This window comes from Theropithecus gelada, chromosome 15, assembly GCF_003255815.1.
Source record: "Theropithecus gelada isolate Dixy chromosome 15, Tgel_1.0, whole genome shotgun sequence".
Taxonomy (NCBI): Eukaryota; Metazoa; Chordata; class Mammalia; order Primates; family Cercopithecidae; genus Theropithecus; species Theropithecus gelada.
The window spans coordinates 47,158,811-47,178,201 of record NC_037683.1 but is presented as its reverse complement, the minus strand read 5'-3'; the positions used below and the strand labels follow the sequence as shown (position 1 = coordinate 47,178,201).

General features: G+C 52.9%; 2 protein-coding genes across 5 annotated transcripts; both read right to left on the bottom strand.

Annotated features, from left to right (window-relative positions):
• Positions 1 to 2,721: 2,721 nt before the first annotated feature.
• Positions 2,722 to 6,335, bottom strand: STOML2 (stomatin like 2). 4 transcript variants are annotated; one of them, XM_025359162.1, is made up of 10 exons: positions 6,198 to 6,335; positions 5,830 to 5,967; positions 5,237 to 5,336; positions 5,046 to 5,104; positions 4,852 to 4,953; positions 4,568 to 4,702; positions 4,277 to 4,421; positions 4,075 to 4,154; positions 3,739 to 3,867; positions 2,722 to 3,002 (listed from the first exon to the last, which is right to left on the bottom strand). In XM_025359162.1, exons 1-10 carry the CDS (start codon positions 6,240 to 6,242, stop codon positions 2,865 to 2,867), a joined length of 1,071 nt encoding a protein of 356 aa, XP_025214947.1. In that variant the 5' UTR covers positions 6,243 to 6,335; the 3' UTR covers positions 2,722 to 2,864. The 4 variants fall into 4 exon arrangements, with proteins under 4 accessions (XP_025214947.1, XP_025214950.1, XP_025214948.1 ...); XM_025359165.1 differs by having other exon boundaries at positions 6,309 to 6,335; XM_025359163.1 differs by lacking the exon at positions 4,568 to 4,702.
• A 922-nt stretch (positions 6,336 to 7,257) lies between these two features.
• On the bottom strand, positions 7,258 to 19,131 carry FAM214B (family with sequence similarity 214 member B). Its single transcript, XM_025360270.1, is given in 10 exon segments — positions 7,258 to 8,512; positions 8,858 to 9,033; positions 9,117 to 9,185; positions 9,427 to 9,585; positions 9,713 to 9,818; positions 10,008 to 10,066; positions 10,550 to 11,326; positions 11,328 to 11,510; positions 11,742 to 11,885; positions 18,821 to 19,131. Coding segments are annotated over 8 exon segments (1,617 nt in total). The 5' UTR covers positions 11,445 to 11,510; positions 11,742 to 11,885; positions 18,821 to 19,131; the 3' UTR covers positions 7,258 to 8,358.
• Between the last annotated feature and the right edge of the window lie 260 nt (positions 19,132 to 19,391).

The following is a 19,391-nucleotide window of genomic DNA, read 5'->3' as shown; positions in this document are numbered from 1 at the left end:
AAAACCCCAACTCTACTAAAAATTACAAAATTTAGCCAGGTGTGGTGGTATGTACCTGTAGTCCCAGCTACTCAGGAGGCTGAGGCAGGAGAATTGCTTGAAGCCAGGAGGCAGAGGCTGCAGTGAGGCCGAGATCATGCCACTGCACTTCAGCCTAGGCGACAGAGCGAGACTCCGTCTCAAAATGAAACAAAGCCTGTCCACTGGTTTCTCATCTCAGAGTAAAAGTTCTTGCATTGGCTCTACATGGGCCTGCACACTATTTGCCTCTTCCCCTTCTGATTCATCTAGCTGCCACTTCTTTGCTTCACTCACTCTGTTCCATCCGTAGCAGCTCTGCCTCAGGGCCTTTGCATTCAGTTCCCAATGCTGAAATAGATCTCCATCACCTTAATATTGAAGCTCAACTGTAACATCGGGGAGGCTTCCTGGAATCCCCTACTTTACTAGTACAGCACCCCCCACCACCACAACCTCTGGAAAAATTTCCCCTCTCGCTTCCTTAATTCCTTCCATAGCACAACGCATCAGCATCTGAAATTCTACACATATTTATGGTTTGTCCCCTCCAAGTAGAATGTGAGCTCATTGAAGTCAGGGAATTTTGTTTTCTTCATTACTATATCCTCAGCACCTAGCATAGATTTGAGGTTCAGATACTGACCAAATGAATAAAGGAATACGTTAATCAAAAAAAATGTTGAGTTATTCTTCCACCTTCATCCCCACAGCCCCTTATCTCAGTTCAGGCCTCATCCCTTCTCCAGGATCACTGAGGCAGCCTTCTCACTGTCCTCCCAGCCTCCTCTCTCTCCCTACTACCCCTTCTCTACATTGCAGCAAGACAGCTCTAACTAAAACATCGTTGTGATTACTTTTCTTTTTTTCTTTTTTGTAGAGATAGGTTCTTACCATGTTGCCCAGGCTGGTCTCCAGCTCTAGGGCTCAAGTGATCCTCCCACCTCAGCCTCCCAAAGTGCTGGGATCACAGGTATGAGTCACTGTGCCTGGCCAATGTGATGTTTTATCTTAAAATTCTTCATGGGAAGGGGAAAAAAACCCTTCATAGGCTGGGCACAGTGGCTAATGCCTATAATCCCAGCACTTTGGGAGGCTCAGGCGGGCAGATCACGAGGTCAGGAGTTCGAGATCAGCCTGACCAATATGGTGAAACACCATCTCTACAAAAAATACAAAAATTAGCCGGGAATGGTGGCACATGCCTGTAATCCCAGCTACTCAGGAGACTGAGGCAGGAGAATCGTTTGAACCCGGGAGGCGGAGGTTGCAGTGAGCCAAGATCGTGCCAATTCACTCCAGCCTGGACAACAGAGGAAGACACTGTTTCAAAAAACAAAACAAAACAAAACAAAAAAAACCTATTACCCTAGGGATAACGTCCAACCCCTTCAACAAGAATCTCGCTCCTTGTGACTTGGCCCTAGCCATGTAGTCACATCCCCCTTAACACAATACCCTTCAGCCAACTTCTTCAAGCAGTGAGCCTTTGTATATAGTCAAGGACCTGACTTGGTGAAAACTTGCTAACTCTTCCAGCCTGAGCTCAATGGCAGTCAGCAACGCTGCTATTCATAAGCTGATATGCTCCTCCCACCAAGATCCCTCAGCCAGAACTTTCCTCTACCACGGCATTTATCACTTTTTTTTAATTTTTTGGACAGAGTCTCGCTCTGTCCCCCAGGCTGGAGTGCAGTGGCATGATTTCGGCTCACTGCAAACTCCGCCTCCCGGGTTCACGCCATTCTCCTGCCTCAGCCTCCTGAGTAGCTGGGACTACAGGCGCCCCCTACCGCACCCGGCTAATTTTTTGTATCTTTTTTTTAGTAGAGACGGGGTTTCACCGCGGTCTTGATCTCCTGACCTTGTGATCCGCCCGCCTCGGCCTCCCAAAGTGCTGGGATTACAGGTGTGAGCCACCACACCTTTTTTTTTTTTTTTTTTTGAGAGAGTCTCACTTTGTCGCCAGGCTGGAGTGCAATGGCATGATCTCGGCTCACTGCAGCCTCCACCTCCCAGGTTCACGCAATTCTCCTGCCTCAGCCTCCTCCCAAGCAGCTGAGACTACAGGCACATGCTACCATGCCCAGCTAATTTTTGTATTTTTAGTAGACAGAGTTTCACCATGTTGGCCAGGATGGTCTCAATCTCCTGACCTCATGATCTGCCCACGTTGGCCTCCTAAAGTGCTGGGATTACAGGTGTGAGCCACTGCGCCCGGCCACATTTATCACTTTCTATCACTGCTTCCTGTCTGTCTTCCCTACCTGACCTTCTATTCTGTGAAAGCAGGGACCACTGGGTTTCAGGTATTTTTGTAATCCAGTGTCTAGTAATGAGCTTGGCACTTGGTAGACATTTAATGTTTTTGAATAAATGAATGAGGAGTACCCTCAGTCCCTGAAAACCCTTTAAGTATGCCAGTGCAGGGTAGTACTTTCCCATGAAAAAACCCCACACACCTGCCTCAAATGTACAGCCCCACACTTAGCAGAAAGGGGACTTCACTTCCCAGCCAGCAGTTCAGTGAACATGTGGTTTAACTCTTCCACCCTATCCCACAGTTTCTCTTGAAGACAAAAAATATAGTTTCACTTTACAAAAAGTTCACTCTTGTTCATGGAGGCATCATGCTGACAGGACTGGATCCAAGGAAAATGCTAGTGACTTTACCAACTTCATTCCCCAATCAAAGAGGACAGGTTTTGGTTTGCCACTGGTGAGTTTATTACATGACTAAAGTTCAAATAAAAAAATAAAAAACAAAATCTTGGCAGGGAAGCTAGAGCCAGAATCAGGAAAATCTGCTTCCTTATCCCCAGACTCCCTGGCCAAGCCCAGCTCCACTAACTCATCTTGACTCGATCAAGTTCCTCATCAAGACTTGCATCTGTACCCTGGACATCTCTGCTGTTCCCACTGGAGACCGAGTCTGGAGTCCCTGGCACTGGGGGTTTGGTGAGGGCTCCATAGACACCCATGGCCTGAGGAGAGGAACAGAGAGAGTACCATGAGGACACTTGACAGAGGTGCAGCCCAGCCCACCAATGGCTAAAAGGGAAAAGATGGCATGGAGGCCAGTGAATTAGTTTTCCTTTCTCCCTCTCTCAAACCTGTCTTGTAAGCTCTGGGGTTGATTTTAGGAATCTTACAAACCATCAGAGTAAAGTGACTCTCAGAATACCAGCACAGGTATCTACCAAAAAAAGGTATCTCAAGAACTTCCATATTTGCAGGACTGAGTGGAGATGTTTCATTCTTAGATTCCATCTCTACAAAGAATGAAGGGATGTCTAGGGCCAAGGCATTCTTAAGACCTTTATGGCCGGGCGCAGTGGCTCACACCTGTAATCCCAGCACTTTGGGAGGCCGAGGCGGGTGGATCACCTGAGGTCGGGAGTTCGAGACCAGCCTGACCAACATGGAGAAACCCCGTCTCTACTAAAAATACAAAATTAGCTGGGCGTGGTGGCACATGCCTATAATCCCAGCTATTAGGGAGGCTGAGGCAGGAGAATTGCTTGAGCCTGGGAGGCGGAGGTTGTGGTGAGCCGAGATCGTGCCATTGCACTCCAGCCTGGGCAACAAGAGTGAAACTCCACCTCAAAAAAAAAAAAAAAAAAAAGGCCTTTATGGTATCTAAGTGTTGATGACGGTGGTGGGGTCTCAGTTCGGTCCCTGGCACAGGTGCTCTGTGCTGGGTCCTCAGAGAGCTCTAACCTGAGCCACCATGCTGGTGACATCGCCGGGATTGGAGGGCAGTAGGATAGTGTTGGAGTCCTTGGCCAGTTTGGAGAACGCGCTGACATACTGCTCGGCCACAGTCAGTGAAGCTGCTGCATCTCCATTCTGTGACCACAGGGGGATAAAAATCAGAGATTATAGATACGGAGAAGAAGGGGTGGATGGGGAATGAAGAAAGCAGTTCACAATAAAAAGGACTATGTAATCTGGTTCAACAGAGCCCACAGAGGCAGGAACTCTCCTTAAGCATAGATAAGAGAACCCCTTCCACTGTCAATTCCTGTCCCCCATTCCCACCCAGGGGCCTCTCACATGTTGTGTCAGAGCTGCAGCCAGGATTCGAATAGCTTCAGCTTTAGCCTTGGCCTTGGCTAGAACGGCACTGGCCTCTCCTGCAAGAGAAGGGACAGAGCTTGCTTGACCCATGAAGTCAAAGTGCCCAAAGATTCTGCCCCAGCACCAATCTTCAAAGGCCCATGCCTTGCTCCTCCCTCAGCCTCTACCCTCTCCTGACCTGCTGCCTGATTTATCTGTTCAGCCTTTTCTGCTTCGGAGGCCAGGATCTGGGCCTGTTTCTTCCCCTCTGCCACATTGATGGCCGACTCTCGGGTCCCCTCAGACTCTAGAACTGTGGCCCGTTTCCGCCGCTCTGCCTCCACCTGGAAGCCCGCAACAATCCCAATCAACAAGCCAAGGGAAAGTTATACAGACCTGCAACTCTACCCATCATAACAGGAGGGAAGTCTGGATCCTCCTGGGACTGGAGCACCCTGAGGTCCTTTTCCTACCCCTCCTTGGCTCCCACCTGCATCTGCATAGACTCTTTCACCCGGGGTGGCACATGGATATCCTTGATCTCATAACGGAGGCAGCGGATACCCCAGCAGTCAGCAGCTTGGTTGATGGCATCCACAATGCTGGCATTCAGGGACTCCCGTTCCTGGAAAAAGAGAGGTATAAGCCCCACAGCTTCAACTTACCTATCAAGGGCCTACACTGAGAAGGGCCTGGGACTGATCTTGACCTTCAGAAAAGATTGAGTGTCAGGTTTGTGTCTTCAAACCCTAACTCTGGCTCAGATCTGCTTACCCGGAAGACTTTGTCCAGAGAGAGTTTGCCGAGCTCTGATCTCATGGTTGTTTGAGCTAGCTGGGTGACGGCATACTCAGGGTCCTCCACACCATAGCTTGCCTGAAACGGACACGAATAGTGTAAGAAGCTTGGGCACAAGATTTTAGTGAAGAGGGCAACTGAAAAGGCTAGATAAAGTAGGGGGCAGATACCTTGTAAGGGTCCATGATGCGCAGGTAAAGGACTCCATCAATTTGCAGAGTTACATTGTCTGTAGAACCAGGAGAGAAAAGGAGGAAAGTCAGGCCTCTAGGTCCCAACCAGTTCTCTCTCCTAAGCTGTGGATCTACAGCAACCACATCCTAATAGCCTCAGAGCACCCATGTCACCCTGAACCCCTCACCGAGAGTCACAGCCGACTGCTCAGGCACGTTGATGACAATTTCCTTGAGACTCTGCACATATCGGATCCGGTCTAACACAGGGATGAGGATGTTCAAACCCTGGGAAGAGGAGTCATGGGTCCTCAGAAGGATGGGAACTATTGGGTTGAGACCTAAGCTAGTCCTGGAGTATGTAGGGAGTCAACACATGGAACATGCCCAGAAAAGCAGCAGCTGCTACCAAGAAAATAAGTCCTCATAAGGCTGAAGTGTCACTGGTAAGAAAACCCAAGAGAATAGGAATGCAAGACTAGGCCCCTGAATGGAAGGGAGAGTCATGAGAATCGGAGCCGGCAGAATAGCCATCTCAATGCAGACTGAGAGGTAGGGCTGAGAGAGTGGGCAGAGGAGATTCCCAAGAATGGGGACTGTGAGATGCATAGGAAAAGGTGGTAACATGGGGATGATGGTCAGCAGCCTCGGCCCTGTCAGGTCTGGCCTACAGAGTCGGGAGCTAACAGTGCGGGCAGGCCCAAAAGAGGTCCTCCCGACACTCCATGTCGTGAGGGATTGGTCATCTGGCTGGCCCAGGATGGGCAGAAGAGGTTCTCACAGGCTCCAGGATCCGGTGGAATCGGCCCATTCGCTCCACCACCCAGGCCTCCTGCTGCGGCACGAACAGTACCACGGTGTTTCGGGGCAATCCAGAGGAGGCGCGGCGCGGAGCGCGACCAGAAGCCTGCAGAGAGCCCTGAAAGAAAGAAGAGGGTGAGCAGAGATCCCATCTGGCCAAACACGCCGCCCCTCGGTCCTGAAGGTATCTCCATAAACCACGACCCTCAGGATCCTCGGAGAGAGAATCACATGGGGACCATGACCTCTGACCCCAGTCCTCTCCGAAAGTTGGAAGTTCGCTCTTTCCCAGCGGAGGACCCAGGTGATCTCTGTCCCGACCCTCTGGATAGGTTGCCTCGCTCTCACCCTCAGCAAAAGGGCCCCAGTGCCCCGCGCCGCGCGCGCCAGCATTTCCCACCGCCGCAGCGACCTCCGGAACCAACGAGACGAGCGGAGCGGTTGCTCCCAGAAGCCTACCCGAGCCTTTCCTCTTGCAGTTCCGCTCCCCCGAATGTACTTCCGGCCGTTCCCTACTCCTTTCAACACTCACCCAATCAGCGTTACTTGGTCGAACGGCGCATCAAGTTGTTCCCTGGGAAACGCAGACCTTCAAGAGAAGGCCGAAGGCTGCGGTTGTTCTGGGTTTAGCTGTTCGCGACCAAGATCCCCGGCCTGATGGTCAAATTATTTTTCGCGTGCATATCACTCAGACACCACGCACTGAATTCTTCACCCTCACCCGAGACTCAGTTTGCCCACCAGAGCGTAGAATCGCCCCCATCCGTCACCATAGCGACGAGTGGATTGAGCTGACTCGTTGCCACGGTTGCCATAGTGACATTCTATAGTAGTCCCGCGGTGTTGTGCCCAGGACTCCCACTGGGGACTGACCCCAATCCCGTTGCCATGGAAACTGGGCCTAACATTGCCTGGCGATTGGGACGAGATTTTCCCCTCCCCTCTTTCCTCAAAGACACTACAGCTCCTTCCCTCTCTTTCCAAGCAAGGTTTGTTATGCCCGGTCTTAAATACCGAGTCCAGCAAACAGCCTCAACGTTCAACCTTGTCTGGAGCACGTCACCTTGCACACATCCCTGATGTTCTGGTAGTCAAGGTGACTCCGTAGTCACCTCCATTTTACATATGAGGGCACTGAAGTTCTGAAGGGCTAAAGTCATTAACAGAACCAGTATCAGAATCCTGATCTACAATTCAGAATTCAGCTTCTAGGACTCAACTTTACCCACCAACCCCTCCGAAAGGAGCAAGACCAGGCCCCAGGAATCAGCAGGGACTAGCCTAAGACCTCATGGGCCCAGGCCTGTTGCCTCCTCTCTGGTAGAAAGGGCTGAGTCCCAGCTCCAGGAAGGCCCTCTATCCCCCTTCGCACCCTCTCCCCAACAACAACAACAAAAGTAGAGCTTAGTTCAAGTTTCCAAACAAGAATTTATTCTTTCTTTTTTAATCTTTTTTTTTTCTAAAAAAAAGTACCAGGTACAATTTTTTCCTGTTTCTGATTTGCTTTGTTTTTTCAAGTTTCAGCAAATGCTTGTTCCCCTCAGCCCAGCCTCAGGAGTCAGGACTGAGGCTGGGTCAGAGTCTGGAGTGGGGAATGGGGTAGTTTGGAACCACATGACTGAGTTTGAGGGGTGCCCCTCACCCCAGCTGAGGTAGGTGGGTCAGAGTCTGGCCAGGTGAGTGGAGGCACCCCAGTGCTTGGCCCTGACTCTGCCCCCTGGACACCTTCTTCAGTCAGGACCCCAAAGCAAGGAGACACAGGCAGGAGGAGAGGGACAACTGGAGTCTGGAGCCCTAGGTGAGGGGTGGTTAACCCCTGTGTGTGTGCATACATGTACACTCTCTCACACACACACACCACACAAAGACAAGCTCATGTACACACACAAACACCTAACTTGGCTTTCAGAGATAGGTCAGAGGGTAGGGGAAGTGAAGGGACTAGGGGAAGGACAGGGGAAACTGAGTCTTTGGCTACTGACTCAGTCCCTCAGGAATAGCCCCTCTTCCCTCAGCTGAGGGAGAGCAGTTCTCCTCCTACCCCCGGCGTAAGCCTCTTCAACTCTTCAGGTTGGAGCAATATCTGAGAGTGGGAAGTGGGGGGAGTGATGCCAATTATCAGGTGTGGGAGGTTACCAAGGCAATCCAATTTGAATAAATTATAAATTAAAAATAAATAAAATAATAAGTGGCCCCTGCCCAGGATGGGGAGGCAACGCTGGCATAACTTGCCTGGGAACTTGGGACAACCTCAGGGTAGCTCCGGTTCCTCCCTACCTAAGCTGGCCTGGGAAACCCAAGGGAGGGGACAGGCACATGGAGTACCCGAGTAGGGCAGGGTGTAGTAAGGATCAGAAGCTTTAAACACCCAAATAATCCGTTTGGGCAAGAGCATGGTGAGGGCTTTAATTCAAGCCTGAAGGGTCTCTTGCTGTCTCTCCATATATGTTCTCTAAGATGGAGCAGGATGGGCAGGTCGTTAGGCCGCATGGATTCAGAGTGCTGGCAATCAGGGCAAAGGTGAATAACGTGGATTATGAGGGGCCTCGGTCACAGCCTGCAGTTCGTAAGGGAGCCCTGTGTCCAGCTCCAGGCTCCGGCGGGAAAAAAGCAGGCGGATATCTCCATGCAGGCTTAAGCGGCCTGAGCGGGAGCTCCGGAACCTGGAGGAGGACAATGTTATCAAAGTAAGAATGCAGGCTGGGTGCAGTGGCTCATGCCTGTAATTCCAGTGCTTTGGGAGGTCCAGGTGGGAGGACTGCTTGAGCCCAGGAGTTGGAGACCAGCCTGAGCAACATAGCAAGACTCTGTCTCTAAAAATAAATAAATAAATAAATAAATAAATAAATAAATATATATATATATATATATATATATATATACACACACACACACACAAATTTAAAAATAAACCAAGCAAGAATCCAAACAGTATCGAAGCAAGGAGAGATCCTCTTCAGGGAAGGGATACCTGGGCCTCCCCAGCCATCCCTGGGCCCTCTCCTCACCTGAGGTGCAGCAAGTAGCAGAGGAGGCGGTGGGTGGGGTTAGCATTTCCCTCCTCACCCACAGGCACCAAAAAGAGGCGATGGCGCAGGAAGGTCATGTGGGCAGCAGGCATGTCCGAGAAGTCAAAGGTCACGAGGAACATCTTTACCACAGTCTGGTTGGGGTTAAATAAGGTCTGGGGACAGGACAGTCAAGGTTGGTACAGCCTGAGGGCTGCTTTCCTCTCTCCCCACTCCCACTCCCTCAGGGCAAACTCACCACTTGGACGGTGCCCACCTTGGGCACGCTGTAACCCTTCCTCCCCAGGGGGTTCAGATCCACGATGCCCTGGGAAGGCCAGGGAGCCATCAGTCAAGGTGGGGACTGGGAAAACTCTGAGCCCTAAATACATGTCCCTCTCCACAGTCTCTCACCCTGAACCTGCCCCTGCCCTACACTAGAGTTCTCCTCACCTGGCCCTGACTCACTCCTAGGTGAGGAATAAGTAAAAAATACCTCTTGCCCCCAGCCCCGCCCCAATTCCTTATCCTCCTGATGAGCTGACTGTGGGGTTGGAGTCAAGGCATACCAGGAAGGGAGCCGGGGCATTTTGCTCAGAAACATCAAAGAATGTGACAGTGACAGGCAGCGTGACATGCTGGGGGCAGTATGACCCACTAGCTCCAATTTCTGCTGTGAAGCCCTCAATGTGGCCAGATGGTGCAAAACGTCCTCGCAGCAATGATTCCTGGGATCAGGGTAGGGAAAACACATTATGAGAGAGATGCCAATTCTTTTCCTTATCCATCCAAGCCACGTTCCACCATCCCACCTCTCCCAGGACCCCCACAATCACAAAGCCCGAGGGAAGCTACCTCAAAGTTGCCCAGCAGGGTACGGCTGACAGCAGGAGTAGGAACAGGGGAGGCACTGGGGGGGCTCAGCAGGCCTGGCCCCTTCCGGAGGCTTCGAAGGGGGCTCCTGGTAGAGGAAGGGACACACAGGGGGTTGGCTTGAGGTATTCTGGGATTCCTGCTCATGTCCTTGAACTCCACCCTTTGCCACTATCTAGGGCTTCTGCCCTGGGGTCCCCTACTCCAATGCTGGAAAGATTACAGACTTCTGTCCCCATTCTCAGGGACAGGGTAGAGCAAAAAGCTGGTCACTTACAGCTTCAGGCGACGGGCTCCTTTCAGCCTCCGCCCCATGGGACTGCAGTCTGTTGGGTCCTATGGAGAGAAATGATTGGGAAAAGAGACAGGGTGAAAGCCACGTATGTTTTGGGGCAGAAGCTCATCACAAACTCTCAAAGGAACACCCCGCCCCCTGGGCCTCCACCTTTACCCACACAAATATCCACGTAAGAGTACATGAAGGACAGGCGCAGTGGCTCACACCTGTAATCACAGCACTTTGGAAGGCCGAGGTGGGTGGATCACTTGAGCTCAGGAGTTTGAGACCAGCCTGGGCAACATGGCGAAACCCCATTTCTACCAAAAATACCAAAAATTAGCTGGGTGCAATGTCATGTGCCTGTGGTCCCAAATATTTGAGAAGCTGAAGTTGGAGGATTGCTTGAACCTGGGAGAAGGAGGTTGCAGTGAGCTGAGATTGAGCTGAGATTGTGCCACTGCACTCCAGCAATGATGGAGTGAGACCCCATCTCAAAAAAAAAAAAAAAAAAAAGTAAATGAACTCCTTTATTGGCTTACCAAAACAGGCTCTTTGGGCCCAGGCAGCAGGTGGCTCCAGAAGGATGTGGCTTTGGCATCAGAACTGTTGGCAGCAGTAGGGTGGCCCAGGGATCCCCGGCGCCTCCGGGGGGCTGGCCCCTCTTCCTCAGAGCTGACATCTGGGGCTTCTCCAGCAGGAAGCAGCCTTCGCTTGGTGGGGCAGGGGCCTGGAGGTCCAGGGCCAGGGGGTGTGTGCTCGGGACTGTGCCCATTGGCAGTGCCAGGGGACTCCCTAGGCCAGAGGCTACCCCCATTGCCCACCCCAGCCACTGGGCTCTTACCCCCTATTTGTGCAAGACTGTGCAAATCAGTGTCAAGTGTGTGCAGCTGGCCTGGAGGGGCTGGCCCTGGGGACTCCCCCAGGGACCCCTGTCCCCCTGGATCTGGGGAGGCCCAGTCTCTGGTGTGCAAAGTATTGCAGGAAGCATTTGATGGGGGGCAGGGGGGACTCCAGGTCCCTGAAGTCCAAGATGAGGTGACACTACCTCTCTGTTCCACAACACAGAGGCCACGGTGGGAGAAATGCTGGCTGGCCACACCTAGTCCCAGCCCCAGTCCCTCTGGGCCCAAGAGCCCCACAGTGGATGGTTCTTCAGGGGGTAGTCCCTCTCTGGCCCCCAGCCCAGGGCCTCTCTTCAGCTCCCGGGGACCCTCAGTGGGTGGGGCTTGTCGTTTCAGGGCCCTATGAGGCTCAGAGGTACCAGTCGGAGGGGAAAAGATGGATACCTGGTAGACCCCGGGGGATGTCGCCCCCCCCTGCTGGGCTGTAGCCCATGAGCAGGCCACCCTGGAGGGCCCCCTGCCTGACTGGAGGCTGTGAAGGGCCAGCCTCTGGCTCTGAGGATGGAGACGGCTCCGCCTGCACGTGGCGCATGAAGCCCCCCTTGGGTCAGGGGGGCCCCCCAACACGGCCTTTATGCTGGGCCTGGGCTGGGGACATCTGTGTAAGAGAAAAGAAGAAAAGGTGGTCAGGGGAATCAATGAGTATTCTTCCTTCCAGCTGAGTTTCAGACCCTCTCCTTGCCTGAAGGGGTGACTTTGATGGGTTCCCAGGGATGAATGTGTACAAATCCCTGGATGGACTAATGGAATATAGAGACCACTCTCAGAACTCCTGAGAGGGTGATAGGTTTAGCTCAGGCTTCTTCCCCACCTTCTCCCTGGTACTTACCCCGATGAAGAGGCCTCGAGCCTAGCTGTGCGTTCCCTCTTCCCAACTGATGCCTTGTGCCCCTAGCTTGCAGTCTGATCCATGCCTGCTGCACTGGCAAGGTGACTGCCACCATTCCGTGCAGCTCCTGAGCTCAGCAGGACCCTGAGGAGGGAAGAACAGACATAAGCCAGGATCACTGGAGCCAGCAGTAAGGCCTATCACCAATTATAGGCTAATATAGTATACCCCAGGACATCCTTCTCCCATGTGAGAGGCTCTTCAGGAACAGAAAGGGTAAGTTTGGGGTCCAGGGCCCAGACGGCAGAGTTGGCCTACCTAAGGAGTCAGAGAGGCAGGTCTTGGCTCAGTATAATAAGGATGTGACAAGTGAGTTGACGTAGAATAACTACTTGTCAGGGCCACCATTTGGGGACTCCTGCCCTACATGGAGGAAGGGATGAGAGACCCCCAAGATCCAAAAGACCATGCCAGCTAAGAGGTGGCCAGGGGAAGAATTCAGCTGTCGTACTCAAAGCCACCAAATTGCACAACTGCTTCTTATATGTCTATCTCCAAAGAGACAAGTGCCATCCTAGGGCACTAAGGGCAGAGGTCTCACACACAGTTACACCCCATCAGCGGTCCTCAGAGGTACAAACCTCAAGTCAGTTCAAAGCTGGCCCTTCAGCCCTGAACTCCAAATTACCTCCAGCAAGTAGCCTGTCTCTTTAACAAGAGGCAACAAATCCGACCAAAAACAAGAGGGGGAAGGGGAATGGGTCACTGCCAGAAGGCACTTTCCAGGGCCCTCCTGCAAGGCCCTGCAAACTAGAGATAAGGCCTCAGCAGTCAGTCAGCTGGAAGCAACTAGGGAGTACCTCTCCACACCCCTCCCCCAGTGCTCACACACCCAACACCGAAACCCCAAACCACTGGTGCATAACATGGTCTTCACTAACTATTCCAGCCCATACTAGGGTGAGGGGAATGTCAAGTTGAAAGCCAACTGCCCCCAGGGTCGCCTTCTCCTTTGCACATTAGCCTATGTTGTCTGACATTCACAGAGCCCTTTCCCCTTCAAGGAGTACCCTTTGAATGCCTATCCAAGACTCTTCCTCCTTGGATAGGCCAAATGCCATCTCCTCCAGAAAGTCTGCTCTGTCCACCCCAGACCATAAGCATCTCTCCCTCCTCTGAGACCTCACCTATGGCAGTGTTACTACTTCCTATAAACTCAATAACAGTTCTGCTCACTCCTGTGGGTAAGGCATCTTCTAGACTGATCATAGAGTTCCTGAGGACAGATCTGTGTCTCACCCCTCCATCCAACCCCAAGTACAGGGGTAAGCACACAGCAGGGCTCAAAAAAAGTAGAATGTAAGTCCCAGAAATCTGGGCAGCAGTCCTGACACTGGAGAGAAAAATTTCCCAGATGAGAGAAATAGAGAATTAATTGTACAAGGGAGAATCAGGAAGAGAGGTGGAGGTGCGGTGGGGGCGGGGTGGGGGAGGGCAGGCAGAAAGGAGAGATTTGTACCCAGGGACTGAAAAGCTCTCCTACACCAAGTTCCCATCATTGTACCCCACTATCCCATTTCACCAAATTCTCCTAAGAATTGGGATCCCCAAGAAAATCCGGGTTCCCTGTGGTGGGTGGGATGGCTGGAAAGGGCAGAACACCAATGGCAACCTGCACTAACCTATCTGCAACCAACTTTGTCAGAAGGTACAACCTGCACTAATTTCTACCCCTTCTTTCCTCCACCCAAGTCACACAGATTCAGGAAGGGCCTTTTCCTTAGCACCACCACTTCCAGGTCATCCCAGTTGCCCTCTTGACCCCTTGCCCTGAGGAAGCCAGGGGATGACATGATGCCCTACTTGACCCCAGCATACCTGGCATCTGCTCATTAACCCCAGAGCCCTCTCAGTTCCCACCCTGTCAACAAGACGCTCTAAGATTCACTCCCCTGCCACCCAGCCAGTCTGGCTCTAGACCATGGCTTCAAGCTGACTCATGGGGCAGGACTGCAGGGGAGGGGGGCAGGGCAGAGTAAGCCAAATCTCACTCTTTGTGCAGGGGGTGGGCAGCAACTGGCATCAAACAGCTGTGCCAGGCTGTGGCTGGCAAGGACTACAGCTCCCAACATGCCAAGGGAGCAAGGCCAGCAAAAACAACAAGTCCCAGAATACGTCTGTACCTTCAGACACTTTTGAGGCCTGGGAGGTGGGTGAGGTGGGTATTGGTATAGGTATCAACTTCGAGGCTCATTCTCCCCTTCCCTTCAGTATTAAAGATTTCCATTTCTACCATGCCATGATCAAGGAGAGTGACAGGAAGAATTCCTATCCATGTGCTTTCCACCCTCATCCTGTGCGGAGAGAACTGCTGCCAGCTGCTCTCTATTTTGTCCCTACATACATCCACACAAGCTAGGGGGGCTGTTCCCACGGGCCACCACTGTGGGTAGGAAGGTCGACCTATTCTCTTAGCAACCCCTCGGCCCCCAGCCTAGAGCCCTCTACCCTCAGAGGGGAGGGAGGAGACCTTAGCAGCTTCTCTAAACTAAGCCGGGCAGACTCACCTGACTCTTGGACTCCTTGTTCTGGTCGATCCCTTACCCCCTGCGCAGCCTCCCAGGTCCTTTCTCACTCCTCTCCTCCCCACAGCCTGGGACAGGCCCCATACTGTACTGGAGCTTCGGAGATTTGCTCTTTCCCTCTGGCACACTCACCCCGCTCCCAAATCGGCTCCGCTGAGGTGGCCGCTGCTCCGGGCCCTTCCGTCCCGTCCCGGTCCCTCCCCTTGGATCCCCGGTCCTCCCTTCCACGGGCCCCCAACCCAGACAAAGGGTGGTTCAGGCTGAGCCCTCCTCTGCTAGGCGCTTCGCTGCTCAGCTTCGTGTGCAACACTAGCGGGCCCTGGCGCCCGCAGACCCCCAGCCGCTGCCGCGCCCCTCCCTGCGACGGTCCCTCCCCGGGGCCGCCCCGGCTCCGCGCCGCCGACTCCGCTGCCCCTCTGACTCACAGGCCATTTCCTACCAGCTGATGGGGCCGCCCGCCCCGCCCAGCGCCCCACCACCAGCGCCGCGGCAGCCACGGCCGCCACGCCCCCCTTAGGCTACGCCCTCCCTGGAAAGCGACCATGCTCATTGGTCTATAGGAAGCCAGCCTCCTCGCGACCTCAAGTGCGAGGCACGCCCCCTCCAAGAGGCACACGCCTATTGGTCCACAAGGGGGTAGGCCTACCCAAGGTCGCTCCGCCTGTCTCTTTAACCCGTCAGCTGCTGGAGTCCAAAGCAACACCCTGCCCTGCCATTTAACCCTTTCAAAGGCGTAGGCCTCCCACATCTCACCGCTCCACCCTACTCCCCCGCCCTTCCTCTTTCCAGGCCGATTAATAGGAAGCCCGAGGGCTTTAAAGACACAGTTTGACAACCTTCAAAGTCTGCCTGCTGTCTATACCAGACCTCAGACCCCAAATATCCTCACTCCCATTTGTCTTTCCCCACCTTCCAAACCAGAGCTTAAGAGCTGGAGAACTAGTGAAGCCCAGGAAGCTTCCTTCATGCCAGAGAAGAAAAAGGCCTGAGGTGGGACCCTATCTCCTTCCATGCTAAGAAGTGGTATTTTTCCCACTCTTACTCTTAAATTGATGTTCTTTTGCCTTCTTTAGAGGAGCCCCCGGATTCCTAAAATAGGGATACATTTTAATTTCAGGGACATTATTCTTTGTGCCTGTAAACTCCCTTTCTGAGATCAGGCTGCCCCATCCCTTCTGCTAGCACTTTTTCTACTCACAGGCCCATGTTCAAAGAGACAGAGCACACAGGGAAGTGGGATAGGAGGGCTTCTGCCCAGAATGTGGGAAATGAGCCCAACTTTTGTGATGGAGCTTAACCCCATGACTCACAGCTCCCTCAAAACTATCCACCCTCCCACTGAGTCACTGGGGCCCAGCCCAGTTCAGACCCAGTCAAATCAAATGGCAGCAGAACCAGCATCCCTAACCCTTGTCCTCCTACTCTTTAAATGACCAGGATGGAAAGCTTTGCAAGGATTGAGCATTCAAAGACACTTTCTAGAGGGTACTCTAGAGGCAACCTAAGAAAATCAATAGTCCTGTCTCCCCTGCCCTCTGCACTTGTCAGCAAGTCAGACAATTTGGGTCTTAGGAAGCTTTTTCTCCCGGTCCTTCACAGAAGTAGGAGGCAAACATCAGAGCCAAAGAGGGAAAGTCCATTCTTCTGCAGTTCAGAGGCTACAGAGAGCCCAAGGTCCTTGTTTCTGCCTTGCCTGTGTTGTGGACCCCCCAGGGTCCTGAGATTCTATCACTAGATGGTAAAAAGAGGCTCCTTCCTCTTCCCCCTAGTCCCTCATTCCTAGACTTAGGAGACACAAGCAAGTAACAGTCCCTCTAAGCTCCCTTCTCTTTACCTCACCCTGGACCACCTTTTTCAAGAGGACTGACTTCCTTGCTGGTTCCCTAGTGTAAGGAACAGGATTAAGGAAATTTTCAATGCCCTTGTCAAAATTACAGTGTATCAATGTAAGAGCCTACTTGCCTTAATAAAAACTTACTAGGAAAACAGAGACATAGAACACTGTAGGAAAAAAAATATCCCTTAGCAACCCCACCTTATCCTATCTTTCTGCCACTACCATAGGCCAGGCCTTAGTTACCTACAAAGGTCAGAGGACAATAGTTCAGGGTGAAGGATCAAAGATGTTCCAGGCCTCAATATACCCTGGGAAAGCAGCAGGGTACAACCAAGAGGCCTTACTACTGGGCACGGTGGCTCATGCCTGTAATCCCAGCACTTTGGGAGGCCAAGGTGGGTAGATCACAAAGTCAGGAGTTCGAGACCAGTCTGACTAACATGGTGAAACCCCATGTCTACTAAAAATACAAAAATTAGCTGGGTGTGGTGGCGCGCAACTGTAATCCCAGCTACTCAGGAGGCTGAGGCAGGAGAATCGCTTGAACCCAGGAGGTGGAGGTTGCAGTGAGCTGAGATCATGCCACTGTACTCCAGCCTGGGCAACAGACTGAGACTGTCTCTCAAAAAAAAAAAAAAGAGGCCTTACCTTCCTGCCCTAAATTTACCATGCTTTTTTTTTTTTAAATAGCAGTTATCACTACCTGACTTCTCCCTCCCCCTATATAATTTCTTTCTCCCCTTATTAGAATGGAAGCTCCATGAGAGCAGCAACTTTGTTTCATTTGTGCTCATATTCACAGAGCCAACATGAGTCCCTGGCAATGTTCAATAAACATTGACTGAAGAAAACAACAGGCCCTGGGCTGAGTGAACAGCAATCAGGCGATCTGGATCCTATCTTCTGCCCTTTCACCGTGACATCTGGGGAATCACAGTCTCTTTAGCCATAAATTTCCAAAACTGTAAAATAAGGGGTTTGTATAAACAATGACTGCTGAGGGCCTCTGCAGCTCTATAATTCTAATGACTGTTGTTCACTCATATCCATATCAGAGGATAGCTCCAGGCATTCGAACGCCCTGCTGCCTTATACCAAAGCAGAAAGGCTATATCCTCCAGTCTCAGCACAGCAAACTGATGCCCTTTCTCTTCATGCCCCACCCACTCACACAAACCACCCCAGTCCTGAGGAAGCTAGAGAGAGTCTGCCCTAGGCCCGCCCTCTCTGAGAGACTGTCTGGGAAGCAGTGTTGCCATAGCAATCAGCTCCTCCTCAAAAGGCTTCAGCCTGCCCTTTTTTACCCCACCCTACCCCAGGGCTTTGTCTGTCCTCAGCACAATCCCCCCCTCCCCAGCCAGTCTCTCAGCTCCTGGGTGGTTGTGTGAGGAGGCTGGCTTGGGGCCCCTTTTAGCAACACTGTCACACTCATTCAGCCACTGTGTGGAACTCAAGCCTTTCCCACCCTCTCCCAGCCAGCCTAGGGGCAAAAGGAACTCTAGCACTCCATCAAATTCCCTCAGGGAAGCAGAGGAGCCCTCAAGAGAACTAGGTCCTAGTCTCGGTTCTGATAGTGCTTCCAAGCCCGGAGTGTGGGGAGCTACTCCCTCTTCCTTCCCTGAGGCTGGAACCTCACAACCCTTACTGGGTTCAGCTTACAGTCATAGCCCACCTCTCAAAACAGACGGAAGATCCTCAATACTCCTCACCACTTCCCCCCTCCCACAGAAGCCCTAGGGTTCCCCACCCAGGGGAAGGACAAGGGTGGGGAAAATCAGTTTGTGTCAAGTGGTTAAATGTGGCTACCAGTCACTTGGGGGTCTATGCGAGAGACCTGGGTGGTAGTGGTGGGGGTGGGGTCTGAACCCTGCTGCTGGTTACCATGGTCTCTGGTCATTGAGCACAAAGTCCCGGGCAGGGCATGGCTCCTAGATGGGCAAGGGCCAGGCCAGGCCCTGGGGCAAGGAAGGAAGTGGGAAATGAGCACACCCAGAGCGTAAGGGCAGGGCAGGGAGGGGGAGGGGGAGACAGAGACAAGGCTGGCTCTGGGAGGAACAGGAACTAGGATGGGGGGTTGACAGGAACCCAGTGGGGGAAGGGTCCCCGGGGACATCAGCTAGGGGAAGAAACCCCAGTCTCAGCTGGAGAGATCCAAAAGAGACTGAGGAGACAGTCACACAAGCCCTGGTGACGAGCAGGGTCCGACTCCTCTCTGAGTGCTCAGGCCAGGAGGTGAAGTTAAAAGCTGAGCAGACAGGAGTGCAACAGATTGGCCTCTTCACCCAACTAACTCCATCACCCTTGCTCCTAGAACCCAGAACACAATATCTTCCTGGAGTTACTACAATGCCCTAAACTGTTACTTTCTCAAAGTACTGGGGGTTCTGTTCTCCCGCCTCAACTGGGGCCTACAACCCCTTCCCCTAGATAGTGCCCACAGACCCTCCGACACCGCTACACTCTGGACCACCAGCCCTTCTCCATTAAACAGTCCCCCTTCCGTCAAAGCGCCTCCAAGTCTCCTCCCCCTCATGTACCTCCTCCAACCCCCCACATCAGACAGCGACACAGCCCCCTCACGGTGTACCTCGCAACACCCCCCCACCCACAAGAAAGCGCTCCCGCCCTTCCCCCATAGAGGCCCCTAGAGAATGCACCTTGTTGCCCACACATTGAGTCCCCAACTGCTCCCTCGACTCCGTGTCTTCCCTCAACATACAGCAGTCTCCAGATTGTCTGCAAAGCGCACCCCCATCCGCGTCCCTTCTTCCACGCTCACCCCGCCCCACACCTGTAGTTCCGTGGATCCCGTTGCACTCGGGTAGGTGGTAGTGGTTGGGGCAGTTACTGAGCAGTCCTATCTGTAGTCTCGGCCTGCAAACCTCGCCCCTTCGGTTCGAGCCCCGCCCCCACAACGCCCAGGCCCACCGTCTCCCTTGTCCCACCTTCCACCTTCTCCGGACTTGTCCCTTTCCTCGTTTAATTTCTCGAGCTCCTCCCCTGTAGCCCGGGCCCCGCCCCCTTCTGTCCCCGCGCCTCTTTCGCGTTTTCTTTGCATTTCCCCAGGATCCTCAGCTTTTCCCAGGCCCCACCCGCGATCCCCGCCTCCTCTTGGTCTCTCCGCCTTTCACCGGGACCCGCCCCCTCGGATTCCAGCCTGGCAGAAGTCGCGCCAGGTCCCCTTCCACCACGATCCCCCTCCCATCTCAGAGCCTCTCCTCCTTCCGC